The sequence below is a fragment of the Ctenocephalides felis genome, unplaced genomic scaffold (genome assembly GCF_003426905.1).
Source record: "Ctenocephalides felis isolate EL2017-DRISC unplaced genomic scaffold, ASM342690v1 CF-g0.4_SCAFFOLD_01886, whole genome shotgun sequence".
NCBI classification, from domain to species: domain Eukaryota; kingdom Metazoa; phylum Arthropoda; class Insecta; order Siphonaptera; family Pulicidae; genus Ctenocephalides; species Ctenocephalides felis.
This window is the reverse complement of record NW_020538040.1, coordinates 176,224,331-176,242,548: the sequence shown is the minus strand read 5'-3', so window position 1 is coordinate 176,242,548 and position 18,218 is coordinate 176,224,331. Positions and strand designations below refer to the sequence as shown.

At 28.1% G+C, this 18,218-nt stretch overlaps 1 protein-coding gene across 1 annotated transcript; it reads left to right on the top strand.

The window, feature by feature from the left end:
• Positions 1-9,973: 9,973 nt before the first annotated feature.
• Positions 9,974-17,759, top strand: LOC113376299 (serine proteinase stubble-like; the record flags this gene model as incomplete). Its single annotated transcript, XM_026616204.1, has 4 exons — positions 9,974-10,164; positions 12,936-13,233; positions 15,117-15,224; positions 17,508-17,759. Coding segments are annotated over 4 exons (774 nt in total), but the record flags the coding sequence as incomplete, so codon positions are not given.
• Between the last annotated feature and the right edge of the window lie 459 nt (positions 17,760-18,218).

The window sequence follows — 18,218 nt, the reverse complement described above, 5'->3', positions numbered from 1 at the left end:
CATCTTTATATATCCTATACTGACTTCATTATTTTCTATGTTCTAACTATCTTAAACCAAAAATTCAATCTACTCAATTTCAATCTAACAAATCAATTGACAATTCTATATCGATGACGGTCAAATTTCAATCCAACAAATAAAATGACAATTTTATGCCTATACCAGGACTCGAACCGAGTATGCCTGACGTATGAGTTGGGTATGCTACTGACTGAGCTATACCTGCCACTATACTAACTTAAATACAAACATCTTAAATTTTATTGCTGAGTTAAAAATATTTTTGTATTGTATTAATGCCACTAAACTAAAATCTACATTTACATGTTTGGACTTTATCATGTTGCAGTTGCTCATACATATTTTGGCTATTTATCATGAATGAAAATTGAATAAGCTTGAAGAGTCTCAAACACACTTTTTGTGAAATTATAATTTTAAAGATTAATAGTTTGAAAAAATAATCAAACTTGTATAGCTCTTAAATCTATAAGCCTTTGTTTTAGCATTGACAAGTAAGTTCGCGCCGTTCTTGACACCTTCTGAATTTGTCGTCACTCTCGCTGACCCTAAAAATCGCGCAATGTCAACGCGTTATGCACCGATTCTGTTTCTCTAATTATTATTCAACTAGTTTCATACAATTATCTTAATTGTATTTTTTGCACAAATTATTATTACTAAAATCGTTTATGTACTTGCTCTACTTATAGTTGAAATAGATATATTTGGAATTGAAAAACGATAAATGTAATAAAAATATATTTTTTTAACTGAAATTAGAACTATATACAGTGATATATGAGCTGTTGTGATGTATTTTTTACAACCGAGCATTTATAATAGGTAACTCGTTGGTCGTCCTTTTTCTTTGTGATTAATATATCAATACATATTTTTAATGAAGAGTGAAGTTATATATTGCTATAAGTTTACTAAATTACAACATATGTTGGTAAACTATACCTTCAGGAGGAAATAGATATCATTTCTGCTTGATATTAGGTTGTACCTACGTAGCGCGAAATTCGAATAGACAAACTCTAGGCTTTTATTCTCGAGACGATTTTTAATAGCAAAAGTTCACTGATTTATTTTGAATTTAATGGTACTAAAATAAAATAGAGAAGTGATTTAATCAATAGCGAATGAAAGTATTGATTATAAATTAGATTATGTAGAATCGTACGAAAAGTGAATTGCTGTCTAGTAATAATTAAATTATATCAGAGTCAATAATCATTATAAAATTGTATCTGCACCTAAATAATTTCAAATAAATTGAATATTGATAATACCAGTTTTAAATAATAGAAAAAACAGCAAAGTTGAGCAAAGCGTAATTTACATAAGTTGAAAATTACTTTAAACCAAATAATTAATTCAAATAAAAGACATATTTATTTGAGATCCAGGTACAATATGAAATTCATTCATCATTGTTTAATAAGAAAATAGAAAAGACCACATATTATAATAGAAATTTAATGGATGTCTCGGAATACAATTTTTGTTTGAAACAGTTTATAAAGTTAATGTTTTAATTATACATGTCAAATTATTACAAGACCGACTTCAGAAAACTTTAACCACGTTTTTGCAATTTATTCTAAAAATATTCATATTTTGATTTAGAGACTCTTGTTACATAATACTTCATCTGAGTATCGTTATGACTTTTTTGGTCTTTATACAGTAAATAATTCTAAGTAAATGAAGTTAACAAACAATCAGAATAAACTTTTCTAAAAACTCCTCTGAAGGAGCTAACCCGAACCCAAACGATTGTCCCATCTTTGTAGTGAATCTATTATAGCAATGTTTCTAAATGCTAATGATTTTTAATGGTGCAATACCGAGTGAAAGCTATTTTTACTTGGAAACATATTGCTATCTATATTTTCAAGTAAAAAATCGATGTCACTCCTGCATTGACATCAGGATTTTTGCAGGAAGTCAGCACTACACGTATCGAACCTGTAATATCTGATTCGAATCCCATAGCTTTAACCACTAGACCATGATGCAGCCATACAGTATACAAATAGATCAATTTCGTTCCAATCAATATTATTCAATGATCATGCATTTCTGATCGAATTATATGACTTTCATGTTCAGTCCTATCAATGTCGCGCTCTGTCTAAGAATAATAACTCAATTACATCCGCAACGCGTCATAATAAAACAAAGCGAATGTGGATTATCAAATGTCGACTGAGCATGGCGTGTATTATTTTATATTTGTGTCATGTAAATTATTACAGAGAAATGGATCACTGTAAACACGTAACGAAGTTGTATTGCAGTACTCGCATCGTAATGTACTAAATAAATCGAGTTATGAGACGCGAAACTGGATTACTTACTCTGCAAGGTCTTTTTAGTATCATAAGGTCAATTCGGGGGTCGTGACCCCATGGAAAATCGTGTTTAAATGTATAATTTTTGTTTTTAACAGCAATCAATATACAATATCCTATGATCAATTTGGTTCAATTTATTCACTTACATACACATGAAACGAAATTTTTGTGCTAAGTTTTAATATACCAATAGTTGTCACTCCAATGGATGATGCACCAATTCTGTTAATTTCTCCAAAGATGTAGTCATGTAGTCATTGTCTTGAATATTGTCTTTTGGAATCTTGTCTTCTGGAGACTGGTGTCTCAAAAAGATTGGCAGAATAATTTTTATGATTATCCAGTTTTAGGAAATGTTCAGCCCTGGTTTTTTAAGAACCAAGAGCATCGGTCTGATCTGTCCCAATTGTATGACAGTGTTTTTTATTTTATCAGAATACAATCTATTCCCAATTCTGAGGTTGTAATCAACATTTTCCAATGTTTGGCTGTATTTCTCAGATTTTTGTTTGTTTTTTAACAATTATTAATTTTGAAGATAAGAGTAAATTATCGAATTGAAGTTCTGAGAGGTTAATCAGTAGCAACCCTTTTTGATTTTATTAAATTAAATTAAATTGAGCAGCCAGTTCTTCAAATATGATGAAAAATAATGTTATTTGTGGAGTAATTTGTAAGGATGAATTCAGAAGTATTAGTTCCATTATTTTGTTAGATAAACTATCTCTAAATTAATATTCAAAAAATTTGATAATTTTACTAAAATTGGTCTAAAAATTTATAATTAGAACGATCAAAGTGATAGAGCAAAATTTTTCTCGTTGTATTCTGCAAGTGAATTTTATTTGAAGTCATCTTTAGAAGGATTTTTTTAGTGATCAAGAATTTAAAGTAATATTGTTATTCATATCGGTTGCATTTTGAAATATCATTCATATTTTTTGGTAATTTATTTGTAGAGCGATCTCATTTTTTGTTATTTAATAAAACAAATAATCATACTATTTGAAATTTTTTTTTTCAGTTTTTTTCATCAAATCAAATATTTTTAAAATGAAGGAATCTTAGGTAAAAAATTTCAATTATTTGAGTTCTAATTTTTAGTTGCTAAAATTTAAAATCACTAACATAAAATTAAAACATAGACAAAATTCAAATTGCTTATAAAATTAAAACTAGCAAGAATATGTTCTAAATAGGCTCTATACTACATTTTCTACAATCACTATTTTATATACAATTGTTAGTCAAGAAACTATTTCTAAAAAATAAACCATTTTAATCATTTTCAAAATTTTATTTTTTATATATTTGTACCCCGGATCAAAAACGTATTATGTAGGTCCATAATCGTATTATGCATGATAGAGACAATGTGTATAGAAGTATAGAGGTATTATTCAGGATAGAGACCGGTATATGGTGGCGTATTTTGCGAGGAATCGTATTAAGCATGATAGTCTTAACGGAGTTTCTTTTGTACTTGCTTTTAGGCAGAACGCTGTTTCTACGTTAAAACTGTAAAAAGAATAGAAAAATTATTATAATTAATGAATAATTAAAAGAATATGGTTGAATAAAAGAATATTATTCTACGTATTTTAGACATTTTCGACTTTCCTTGCTCCCAAGGGCTCACATGGTTCGAAATTGATAAAAAACAACTCTATGAAAGTTTAAGCTCTTAATATTGTCTTTTAGATAGAGCGCAATTTAATCAAAGTTTTGTATAGAAATAGCATGAAAAAATGTTCGAAAAGTTTGCAGAGCGTCGAATTTTCAATAAAAAATGACACGAATTTTCACTTTTAATTTATTTGTCGCTAAGTTATACCCAAAAAAAAACTTTTTTTTTAATTTTCAATTTTTTTCCATGCTATTTTCATACGAAGTTTGATTGAATTGCGCACTATCTAAAAGTTAATATTAAGAGCTAAAACTTGCAGAGAATTGTTTTTTATCAATTTGGAACCATTTGAGCCCATGGAAGGAAATTCTAAAATGTCCATATTAAGGACCACACTAATATATATATATATATATATATATATATGTGTGTGTGTGCTAACTATTAGTTATAGTTTTGTCTGATGCATTTGTTCATATTCACAATCTGTGATGAAACCCTACGTTGTTTTCACATCAATATAAACCTCATTATTAAAGTGAAGCAACGTAACATGAAACATGCTTGAATAACATTTTAGAAAATCATACATTTTTAAATTCTTTAAAATGAATCGCACAATAAACAAATTAAAATTTTATTCAGTAGTTCAAATATCCGCGATTTTACTTTTTTAATTTAAAAACATTGTATTTGTTTTATTATTGTGATACAAATGTTCTTTATTTATTATTGAATTCTCTGAAGAAAATTTCGTTTTGTTTAGAGAGAAGTAATAACAAAAGTTTCGGGTCCAGTCATGGTACGATAAATATACGGAATCATAAAGTGTACAATTGTCTAATTATATGCCAAGTTGTTGGCTTTCGCACAGTACTGTTACAAAATTACACAGCGGATAAAAAATTGTGCGATTTTTATAAAAAAAAGTTTAACACATAACGTCCCATACGTGTATGATTTCTCTACTTTAGTTTTACTAAAACTTAAATATGATCAAGATAAATCAATTGCACCGGTCAGCAATGAAAATTTTTCTGGCTCAGGTATTTACATATAAAATTTATTGAAATTAATTACTAATTAAATTGTAGTAAAATATCTTAAATCATTTTTTTCATTCGTGCAAAATATTATGTGATGATTACAATATTAAACAACAATATTATCATTCGACAATCTGATATTATAAATTTATTTTCGATTGTATGCAAAAATATTTAATGCATTATTGAAACACACCTCTGAAAATAATTTTGGTTGCATGGATTCTAAATTTTATTAAATATATATTGATTTTAGTTCTCTTAAGCAATTGATATTAAAAATGAGTTTTTAAAGATAGTTTTTGGAGGCTGTTTATAGACTTTTATCAATGATAGTGGTAAAAATATCATTTCTTATTAACATTCATACAGGGCGATTTTTTTTGCTCCCAGGAGCTCAAGTACTTCCAAATTGATAAAAAAAAGTTTCTGAAAGTTTTAGATCTTAATACTTTAAGATAGTCCTCACTCCAATCAAAGTTTTTATGGAAATAACAAGAGTAAAATTCTATTTGTTTTTTAGAATTTTATATCTTAGCGACAAGTGAATCAAAGTTTTGAGAATAATATAGTATTTGTTTATTTTGGTCATAATTAAAAACTTGATATATTTAAAAAACCAAGAAACTTGTGTGCTCGAACATAGATGGGTATGTGACGTCACATATATTTGCTCAACCATGTGACGTGACATACTCTTCTGTGTTTGAGCACTTATTTTGCGCTTGACTAGCATATAAGATTTATGACTTAAACCCTTTCAAAATAAACAAACCAAATATTATTTTTTATAAAATATGTTATTTGCATAAGTACTAAAACTTATATATTGAGATTAATACTGCACAGTAGTTTTGAATTTAGTCAAAAGTACAATTTTCAATCACATCAATTGTTTTGGACACAGTACCCGGATTCGATCCGAGTACCTCTTGTATGCAAGTCCATCATTAATGTAATATATTATTAACTTCCTGTAGGGCAAGTTATAGTAATCGCAAAAGAATCGAAAATGAAAATCTTTATATATCTTTACGTTTCAAAACCTTCTGAACATTTTGGTAAACCTTAGAAAAAATGGATGTATGTGTGTGTGTTTGTATGTGTGTGTGTATGTGCGTGTATGTGTGTGTGCGGATGCAAATTTTCATCAACGATTTCGGGAACACGGATGAAGCGATTTCAATAATTCAAAAAACATTTGTATTGATAAGGAGACGTGCTGATTAGTTTTTGGCAAAGACAGATCTAGCCGTTCCGAAGATATAGGGCAAAAAGTGCCAAAAACGGTAACTCAGTTTTTAAGAGAACGGAGCGTCCGATTTGAATAATTCAAGAAACATTTTACTTGTATTAACAGGATGAAGAACTGATCAAATTTTCGTGAAGGTTTCGGAGATCTAATAAAAAAAGTAAACAAAAAAATGACATTTAGCGGTCATAAATGATCATTAGACATATGCACATTAAATTATCAGATATTTTATAGAGATTTTAACAATAAGTATAAATTTTGTTTACATTTCTATCGGTTCCGTACCAATGTTTATCTGTTAGACGGCGACGCGGCGCTTACGCGCTTCGATATTTTGTCTCTATGCAGCTTAAGCAGTACGATTGCTTTGAAAAAAAGTTCAGAATTTCTAAAATATTTCAAAATAAATTTTTCTTCAAAAAGTCTTTTTTTTTCAAAAAAAGTAAAATTTATAGTTTCTCAAAAATCTAATTTTTTCAGAGTAATTTTGTTTTCAAAAATGTTAATCTTTAAAAAAAAAAAAAAAATGGTACGGGAAGTTTCAGCAATTTGCCTTAAAGCACGATGCCATGCGCCCTACTAGTTTTTTATAATATTGTATGCTATAATTGTAATATATTATTTAAAATAATTCAAGACAACATTTCATAAACACTGATATAATAGATTCTAGAAAAAATTAATTTGATATGCCCAAGACAAGAATTAAGATCGTGTTGTGCAGACTTCAAAAAACACAAAAAACTATATATTGAAGAGTCCAATGAATAGCAATGGTGGTCAAGTAACAGTGCTCGAAACTAAACTTTTTTTAATTTATCACATAGTACATTTATCAATATTGTCGAAAGAAATAATATTAGAATTTGTTAGCATTACTAGTGTGTTTGAGACTACATATAAGTGCATGTGTGGGTGTATGTATGTGTGTTTATATAAATACCATAGTTTAACACTATTATGTTACATTACTATATAATTAACTGTATATAGCCGATTGGCGTATAATAAATAAATAAATAAATAAATAATGCAGGCGACACAATACACCTGCTGGGCTATTACCCGTCGTCGCAGCACGAGCCGCCAAGTCACCATTACCCATCAAATCACCATATTTACAATGACAATGATAATGCCTACGATAGCCACCATTACCATCACCAGCAATATCCCGACAATAACCAGGTGTATCCGAACGACCTGCCCCCGTTGCCCAGCTACCACAGGCCGCCGCCCTCGACCTCGCTTTCTTCGACCAGGGGTACTGATATACATTTGGATGGAGGATTTGGATAATTGTTTTGATGTTTGGTGTCTTCACTTTCTGCACGTCGATGTTTTGCACATATGAAAATGAAAGGTTTTTTGCGATTAGATCGATTTGGTACTGAGATTGTGATCCACCAAAATGTGAATTTTTATTCAATTTTTTTGTTATTCACAAATTTGATACCAATCAGAATCTTATTATTCTATAAGCTATTGAGATATATACTCAAAATTCAGTTCGCAAATGTGGCTTGTTTAAGAAACTCTACAATGAGAGCCTTTTTTTATTCAATTGACAACTTTGTATTAAACTGCTTTCAATATTCTCTAAATATTTCGGATACAGGATTAAATTTACTCATCGCGAATAATAAGTTATCTCAATTGAATTAATTATAGTAAAATACTACACCAAAACGAAATTAATTCTAACATTAGTATTAACATGTAATGCAAGGATCACTTGAAGAATAATTGTTTTGATATTGAGATTTGTTCAATAGATCTTGAGATTTTTCTGATGGTAAAAAATCATTTTAAACATAATGTTTAATTGCAATTTTAAAAACTTAATTAATAACTTCAACTTTTGGTTGGAAATTATTTAATAATTTAAACAAAATTATGATTTTCAACTATAATTTATTATTATATATTCAATTTACCAAACTGATTTAAATATTATAGGGTAGAGCGTGGCACAAAGGTCCAATTTCACTCTGAGCAATTTTCTTGTAAAAACTAAACCAGTTGAATCACAACAAATAAAATATATTAAACGCACAAATATCTGACTATGTCTAGTCAAACTCCCAGATGCATCATTGTAGAAATGTGATTTTCTGCTGTTTTTCTAAAATTTGTTGCATGGTCCTTTTTACCCTATAGGCTAAAATAAGCCAGTCAGAGTTCAAACACATCCTTATTTTTAATTTGAAAAGATTTTGCGAAATAATAGCTATATTATTCAACCAATGCAAAATATAAATTTCACGGGTTCATTTTCTACATAGATGACACTGTATATAACCTTGATTTGGTATTTTGTCAGAAATCAGCAGAGTAGGAATAAATGTTTAGCTATCTTAACTCTTGTAAAATCGCTTTTTTAACTTAAATTTACTTTTTTATTTGCTATTTTTTATTGTTTACACTTCTGCTGGGTTAAAGGCTCAGATGGTCCTGAGAAACATCTGCTGAATCTAACTTAAAAATAATAATACTTCTTATAAAACAATTAATTAACGTATACTTACAATTAGATATTTTATTCAGATCTAGTAAACTAAACAACAGTGCTCACGTCCAAACTAACAAAAATAAAACTTTTGTTATGGATTTTCAAACATTGTTTTTTTCCTTCTGATCAGCAACGTCGTAAGAATCAAAGTTATGGCTAGTTATACCTTCTTTGCCCTTTACTTTCAAATATTGTTGTTAAAAAAAATTTAACTTTATTTGTTTTTGAGATAATGGTGGACCTTTTTACTCCGGACTTTTATGCTCCGCTCTACCTTATTAATATTTGACGAGCCATTTCAGAAACCTAAATAATTAGTTTAATTCTTGATTGGTAGTCGAGACGTGATTGTTTATTAATTTTAATTAAAATATGCATTTTTAGGCAAATTGACAGCATTTTTTAAACCTACTATTGTTTCAAAATTGTTGCGTTTAATAAATTGATATAAAATGTAGCTTTTCGGTCAAATTGATAGATTTTTAAAAATTTTGAATATTAAAAACTGTGCAAATTAATTTTACATAGCTCCTAAAATTCTAAATTTTACACAATTACTTTACAGAACACAAAGTTTAATTTTTGAGTATGGTTATTTTTATTAGTTTGTCTCGTAACAAAAATATAAATAACAAGTCACAGAAATCGCAACTGTGTATTTTTCACGAAACTGTGTATTTTTCACTATTTATATATCGATGTCATTTTTTATATATAATTGCCAAAAGATTTACTTAATGTTTATGTAGGAAAGTTGTAAATATATTATTGAATAAAAAAAATCACAGAAATTAGTTTTCACCAAATATTTTTTAAACATTGAAATTACTCTTCCTCCACTTGAGTATCAAAAGCATTTCTAGAATTAATTCATTATTAGTGACATTAAATAATAATTTAACATATTTTGTTTTCATATGTGCAATACCGAATTTTCTAATTATTATTTCGCTTAAACTTATTTGCACTTTCAGCACGTCTTATATTTTTAAAACATGTATCCTATCATCTTTATATTTATTATTTTTTTAGATCACCTTATATTCAGCACATCTACAGGTGTAATCCCAAAGGCAGTTCTCACACTATACACAAATTCTTCAAATTCACAAATGCATGAATTTTACGGACATCTAATGAATGTGATTTATCATATGTTATTAATTTCTATCGACAGCTTGTGGAGAATTGTACACGAGGTCTAATAGAATCGTAGGAGGTCATTCAACAGGATTCGGGTCTCATCCTTGGCAGGCGGCTTTGATCAAATCAGGATTTTTGAGTAAAAAATTATCTTGCGGTGGTGCCTTAGTTAGCGATCGATGGGTTATAACTGCTGCACATTGCGTTGCCACGTGAGTAATTATATTTATTATAGTTTTATAAGAATTTCTAAACAAATTTTAGTATCATCTACAATAAATATCGGAAATGATTGTACGACATATGTTCAGATTCAATTGTTTTGATTTATGATGTACATCAAAACAAAAGTTGTTTGACAATTTTGTTGTGATCTAGTATGTAAAATAAAAAATATAAAAACTTGACGAATTATATAAAGTCAATCATCAATGAATATAATTTATTCTGATATTGTCTAGGGTCAATCACCTACAAAACGCATTTATTTTTTCAAGCTTTAAATTGTATTTAAAGTGCTCCAAAATTCTTTGTAATTTTCATGAGAAATGTAATGTAAATGTAAACGTAATCGCAAAAAAAACAAAAATGAAAAGTTTTATATAAATTTACGTTTCATAGGCATCTGAACATTTTGGGACGCCTTAGAAAAAATGGATGTATATGTTTGTGTGTATGTTTGCGGATACAAATTTCCATCGACGATTTTGGTTACACGGTTCAACCTATTCAAATGAATAAAAAAACATTCGATTTCTACTGATAAGGAGACATGCTTATTAGTTTTTGGCTAAGACAGATGCAGCTGTTTTAAAGATACGGGGCAAAAAGAACCATAATAGGTAATTAAGTTTATGAAAGAACGGAGCGTCCGATTTCAATAATTTAAAAGTGCATTTGTCGTTAGTTGTTTTACTATGAAATCAAGTTTTTTGAGAAACAAATTATTACGATTTCTTACGGAACAAATTCATGCTAGAACATATAAACATAATAAATATCAAAATTATTTTTAATATTAATTTATGTATTTCTTACAACAACTTTCGATAATTAATTTTCTTGAATATCTTAAAGTAATTGCATATTTAAATAATAAATATAAATTGAAATATACATAAATATCTAATTCATATTTAATTGATTTTTCATATTTGCCATTAAAATACTATTTTCACAGACATAAAAATACATATACAAAACGAATTTCATGAGGTTATTAATTTATTATTATTATTGCGTCTGTACTACAGAAATTAATCACTTCTAATCGTAACTTTTGATTTCTCAATATATAATTATTTTCTAATTTTATAAAATAAGTGTTCTAAAAGTTGAGTGAATATATAATAATTTATAAATATTCTGATATATTCTGTCAACTAATTTATTTCATCAAGCATCGTAAATTGCAAATGATTTATATTTATTATAAATATATAATATGTAATTATAATATAATTATAATTTATAATTTATTATAAATAATTGTACAACACATATAATTAGAAACAAATTTTATGAAATATAACAAAAATATGCGACAATTATAGTGTCAGTAAATAAAATAGGTGAAACTGTGGAAATAAATACTAACGGAGTAATTAAAATTTAATCGTTATTTTATGTGAATAAAAAACCGCTTTTTGTATAATTTTGGGCAATTATAAAACTTGTATTTTAATTCTTAATTTATTAAATTATTTTAAATGTTCAATTTGATTTATAGTTAAAAAAAACTACATCAGCATTGTGTTTAGTAAATACTTATACATTATTATATATGTATTTTGAAATCATTTTTATTCATTTCGCTGGATAAAGTATAGGTATATCATAATTACCAACAAACATTAAATGAGATTTTAAGTTGAAATACATGCATATCGAATTAGCATATAATAAATCTATGTTTAATTTTTTCTTATCATTCTGCAAGAGAATTTTATATTTGAAAGATCTTGTACTTAAATAGGAGTACATAATTTATTTTTAAACTATAAAAAACTATAAAAACTGCAATAAACGAATTTCTTAAAGCAAACATACTTTTTCTAATATGGTGTCAAAAATATGTACCTGTCTATCTATGTAAAAGACAAGGTTAATATATAGTCGTGTTATAATGCTTGCCGAATAGTTGGGAGAAATAAAAGTTTGTGTATTCGTTAAATAAATCTTTATAAAACGAGCTAGTAGTGCATGGCATTGTGCCTTAAAGCAAATTGCTGGAACTTTCCGTACCGAAAAAAGTTTTTTTTTAAAAAACTTAATTTTTTTTTAAACATTGAAAAAATTAGATTTGAATTTTTTTAAAACATCTGACTTGTTGGATCAACTTCTATTATATATGAAAATTTCGAACAATTTTTAAAGCGATCGCGCTGCATAGCTGTTTCAGAGTCGAAATGTGCATATGTCTAATGATCATTTTTGACTGCCAAATTGCATTATTTTTTACTTTTTTTATTGGATCTCCAGAAACGCTAGACCTGCCTTTCCAAAAACTTCACCAGATATTCATTTTGTCAATACAAGTAAAATGTTTTTTGAATCATTCAAATCGGTTGATACGTGTCTCCAAAACCGTCAACCACTGCACATACATACACACACACACAAATATAGTCATCGACCGATTTTCAGAATGATGTGGCCTTTGTAAAACTCGATAGAGCTGTTATTTTCAACAAACACACACATACATCAATTTTTTCTAAGGTATACCAAAATGTTCAGAAACCTCTGAAACGTAAAGATATGAATAAATTTTCATTTTCGCTTTTTTGCGATTTCTATAATTTATCCTACAAGAAGTTATTAAACAAAACCCAATCATTTTTTCATACCATTCACACAAGCGATATGCTTCTTGAATCACTCTAATCGGTTTAGAGTAAGATTTAATACATTAATGGTTCAAGAAATATATTGTTATATAAAAATATATTACGTTTGAGTAACAAATTTATTTATTCTTAAGGACACCAAATTCGAACCTGAAGGTGCGTTTGGGCGAATGGGACGTTCGCGACCACGATGAGCGACTGAACCACGAGGAATACGCAATCGAACGCAAAGAAGTTCATCCTTCATATTCACCAACCGATTTCCGGAATGATGTAGCCTTAGTGAAACTCGATAGAACTGTTATTTTCAAACAACATATTTTACCTGTCTGCTTACCTCATAAGCAAATGAAACTGGCTGGAAAAATGGCAACAGTCGCCGGATGGGGACGGACGAGGCACGGGCAGAGCACTGTGCCGGCTGTCTTACAAGTTAGTCGAGGAGAAAAAAAAATATATATAGCTAATTTAATTAAATTTATTTTCTGATTATCCAGCAATTGCTTTATTTGTAAAAAATTTAATATTTGCTCAGAAGGCGTTTATTAATTACGAGAGCAATTTCTGAGTATTTTTGGACAACCCCTCCTTTGAGCCCCCACATATCACGTGTATTTTTAGTACCTAAAAACAATAGTTTTTCTTTTTTTTTTAATTTTTAGTTGTTTTTTAATTTGAGGAAAAAAAGAAATACACGTGATATCTTTTAAACCACCCTTACTCCATATTATTATGGTGCTTTTACTAGAATTCGTCTAGCTTCTTACCAGAGTTAACAATAATTCAGCAATTAATTGGTTTAATCAGTATTTAAGAAGTAATAGAAATATTTTGGTTTACAAGAATTAAAATCGGGCAATTTTGTTTATTAACCCTTTCCGTTTATTTTTTATTGTTTATTAACAATTTACGTTTAATCTTGATTGCAGAAGTTTGCATTATAGATGATGGATCTTTAAATATTCATATATTATTACAGGACTCAGTATTAATACATCAATATTGGCATAAATTTTTTTTTATAATTTTTATACTGATAACATAGAAGCTTGGGTTTACACACACTTATAGGATATTTTGTATAATTTATACGTTAGTGCTTTTATTTACAAATCAATTTTAATTTATATTTTTCAATTTAAATGCTTTATATACTTTAACATGAATTTTAAAGTATTTCATTCATTTTTTATGATTTTTCTATTTCTAATGAATTGTTGTGTTTTGTGCACTGAAGAAGAGTCAAATTATGATTCAAAACATATGAAAGCCTATTAAAAATTATTAGAAAAATACTTTTTTGCTATTATTTCGATAGATGTGACTATTCAAAAATATTTTTTGTTTTAAGTTTGTATCTATATATACATATACAGGGTGTCCCAGAACTCAACGTCCAGAAAAAAATTACAAAAATATATCTCACGTTGTTTGGAAATTACAAGTTTTTTAATGCAACCTAGAGTTTTGGAAGAATTTTAACTTTTTTTGATTATTGTAGATGATTTTTCTTAATTTTTTTCATTTAAACATTTTATTTAGACAATTCTAGAACTACAATAAAAAACGACACAATTGCTAGGAATTAAGACTTTTTGGTGAACTATGAATTTAAAATTTTCAAAATTGGTAGACTTTGAAGGGTTCTTATTAAAAAAAATGCAATAAGATGTGTTTGCGTTGTTGCATTATAGATGATTTTATATCAGAAGTTGTCTCATTCGTTAAGGATTGTAGAATGGTAAAATACTTGAAAAAAAATTTAAGTAAAAGAATAAAAGCATAAAAATGACATAAATTTCCCCAGTGCATTTCGATCACAATAAGTTTGATTGTTTTGAAGGTTTTATATTTTTACTCAATATTTGGTAGTTATAGCAATTATAAAACAAGAAACTATTAAGACATACATGGACACATTTTCATTTTACAATACAAAATTTCAAATTTCTTCAAAAATGCATTAGCCCTATCTTTTCCGATTACACCATATCCTATATATTTCAAAATAAGTGCAATTTTGTAATTTTGCTATTGAAATCGCTCCAATGGCAAGTGTCCAAAAAATCATTGCAAGTCTATTTACCTCATTATCGTAAGTGAAAACATCTTATAATTAGAATAAACCATCTAACAATACCAACTCCATCCTATCATGATGGCAAATATAAACCGCGTACGTGGGAATAAGTTATCTATGACATGATACGGGTACCTATAATAACTGGCATAACAAAGTAGATAAATAGCGTATAATTAAACAAGAATCGTTTAATGTTTCCAATAATTTCTAACGCGCCATCTTCTGTTTGTAGGAAGTCGATGTCGAGGTGATTCCGAATGAAAGATGCCAGAGGTGGTTCCGTGCTGCGGGTCGACGAGAAACCATTCACGATGTCTTTCTCTGCGCCGGATATAAAGAGGTACATATTATTTATCGGTAATAATCGGACAGGTGATTATGAGATCTTTGTGAAAGGATCGACTCGAGGTAATATTATTTTATTAAGTCTTTTACGAATTAAGCCAGTTGTCATGTAGTGGTATACGAGATGTTTCAAAAACTGCTAGAAATTTTTAAATGTATCGTGTCTGGAGAGTTCGATTGCCAATTAGAGTAAACCTGTGCAAATACAACGGCATTCGCTATCGATGAAAACATTTGTATGCCGGCATGCGTACCGGCATCAACATTGTATGCGTACCGACATCAACGAAGAAATCGGAATGTCATTAGATTTTAAGGTACTTTAGGAGCATGTATACCAACATAATGAAAAATAATTTTTGACAAGTTCGATTTTCTCCAGATCCGAGAAATTTAACTTTTTTTTATCTGAACACACCTCGTAGAATGTGGACTACCAAACACTAGTTTCGGGTTCGATCCCAATTTGTGCCAGCTCGTTTTTAAGCACTATGAAATTAGATTTTTACTTTAGATTATAGATCTTAAGAAAACATTGCTTTCCGAGAGCTTTGCTGCAACGTGCATATACTCATCACTATTAGATATACATATTTAATATAACTACAAATAAAAATGAGATTATTTAACCGCTGATTGCTCTATCAATATATATATATATATATATATATATATATATGTGTGTGTGTGTGTATGTGAGCTGTGTCAAACTCCAACTCGATTCAGGAAAGAAATAGTGTAAGAGTTTTTCCATTTCCACTTCTCACCACAGTGCTCGAGATGGGCTTGTTCTCAATTGGAAACATATTTTTATCTATATTTGCAAGTGAAAATGAACATCTCGTTTTGGCACACACTTTATTACATAAATTTACATTGACCTCTACCTTTACCTTTACCTGAACCTTCACCTTTACTCTACCTTTACCTGAACCTTCACCTTTACTCTACCTTTACCTCTATCTTTACTGTACCTCTATTTCAAAATTGAATTAAATATTTAAAAATTTCTCAACTTTTAAATATTGTTGTTAAAAATTAATAACTTCACTTGGTAGTGAACCTTTTACTTTTACCTTTACTTTTACCTTTACTTTTACCTTTACTTTTACCTTTACTTTTACCTTTACTTTTACTCTAGCTCTACCTTTACCTTTACTTTTACTCTAGCTCTAGATTTACCTATACTCAAGCTCTACATTTACCTATACTCTAGCTTTACATTTACCTTTGCTCTAGTCTCAATTTAAAAAAATACTAATAAATGATAATGTCAAGTTAATTCAAAATTTTACGTTTTTTAAACACATTTTCTTTTTTTTTATTTATTTTTCATAGCAAGCTATACAAAGTACATTCAGCTACATTTGTTACAGTTATATATTATTTGACTGCGTGAGAAGGATCGCTATCCTGCGATAGCGCCTTCATAGATGTTTAAACACATTTACTTGACAACTATTCTTGCAAATTTATTTGATCATATATAAAGTCTCAATTCTAAAAAATGCTCATAAATAATAATACTCATAATGTTAATTCAATGTTTTACGTTTCTTGAACACTGGCATCATACTTAAAATTTCGAAAGTCCAGAAATTTTTCAAATTTTAATTTTATTTTCAAGATATAGAATCAGTATCTTCATCGCCTTAAACAATATATCATTTCACACATTTTGATTTTTTTTAACATTAATCATTCGCATATAACTACTTTTAGCAAATGAATATAAATGTCATAAATAAAATATTAACAATTGAATATCTCAATTCAAGAATTTATTTTTTATTTGCTATTTGTGATTCAGTAACTGATGTAGACTGTTAAATATTTCAAAGCCTTATAAAAATTTCTGTGCAGAAATTAATTTGCTCAAACTACAAAATTGAATTACGTTCGTATTATTCATTTTATATCAATTATCCATAATTTAGAATCTAAATTTTTTATTAATTCTTTACATCATGATTTGATTGATTAGCTAGGCAACTGTAAAATAGTTCGATCACAATTGTCATTATTTATTCTATTATCTTTTTGCCTTCTTTATTATTCCACAAGACAAAACTTTAACGGTGTTTTATGAGAAATTGTAGAACTCATTGATTGAACAGACTGCAACTCATTTTCAATATGAAAAGTCAGGTATGTACGTGATTATCGAGAAAACTGTCTTTCATGTTAATAATTAATTTCAATGAGAAGAAAGATATATAAATGTGTAATATAATGTTTTCAAATGATATAAAATACTAATTGTTTCTTTTACGTTCAGGGTGGTCGTGATTCATGCCAAGGTGATTCTGGAGGTCCTCTAACAATGCAGATTGAGGGTAGAAGGACCCTTGTGGGTCTAGTTTCTTGGGGCATCGGATGTGGTCGTGAGCATTTACCAGGCGTATATACCAATATACAAAAATTCATACCGTGGATTGACAAAGTAATGGGATAATTTTTATTCCATCGAGCTTACCCAAAGTATTTATTAAGTGTTAATCGAAAGTTCCAATAATAAATTAATTTAAAATTCTAAAGACGGGAATTTAAAAGACCAAAAAGACATACTTGTGATTGTGTAATTTTTATGATTAACTTTACATCATCTGTGCTTAATTATTAATTTGTATTATTCTTGCAAATATTTCAAGAGTTACCGAAAAGTTTGCTAATCGATAATGATATTTTAAGAAAAACAACTGCTGCTGATTCAGTCAATGTTAGAATAATTATGTTTATTAAATAATATTAAGTTCTGACTAGTAAATAAATAGCAAAATTATCTAAATATATATAACGCGTTGTTTGAGTTTATTTATTGCGTAGTGTAATATTTATTGCAGCAATTTGAATGCATGATTAAGTAATAACGTTTTAAGAAAATTCGTTTCTATTAAATTATATATTTGTTTCAAAAATTTTAATTGTTTATGTATAGTTAGTATTTAAAATATTTTTATATAATTAATGTTATTTTATTATAATTAGT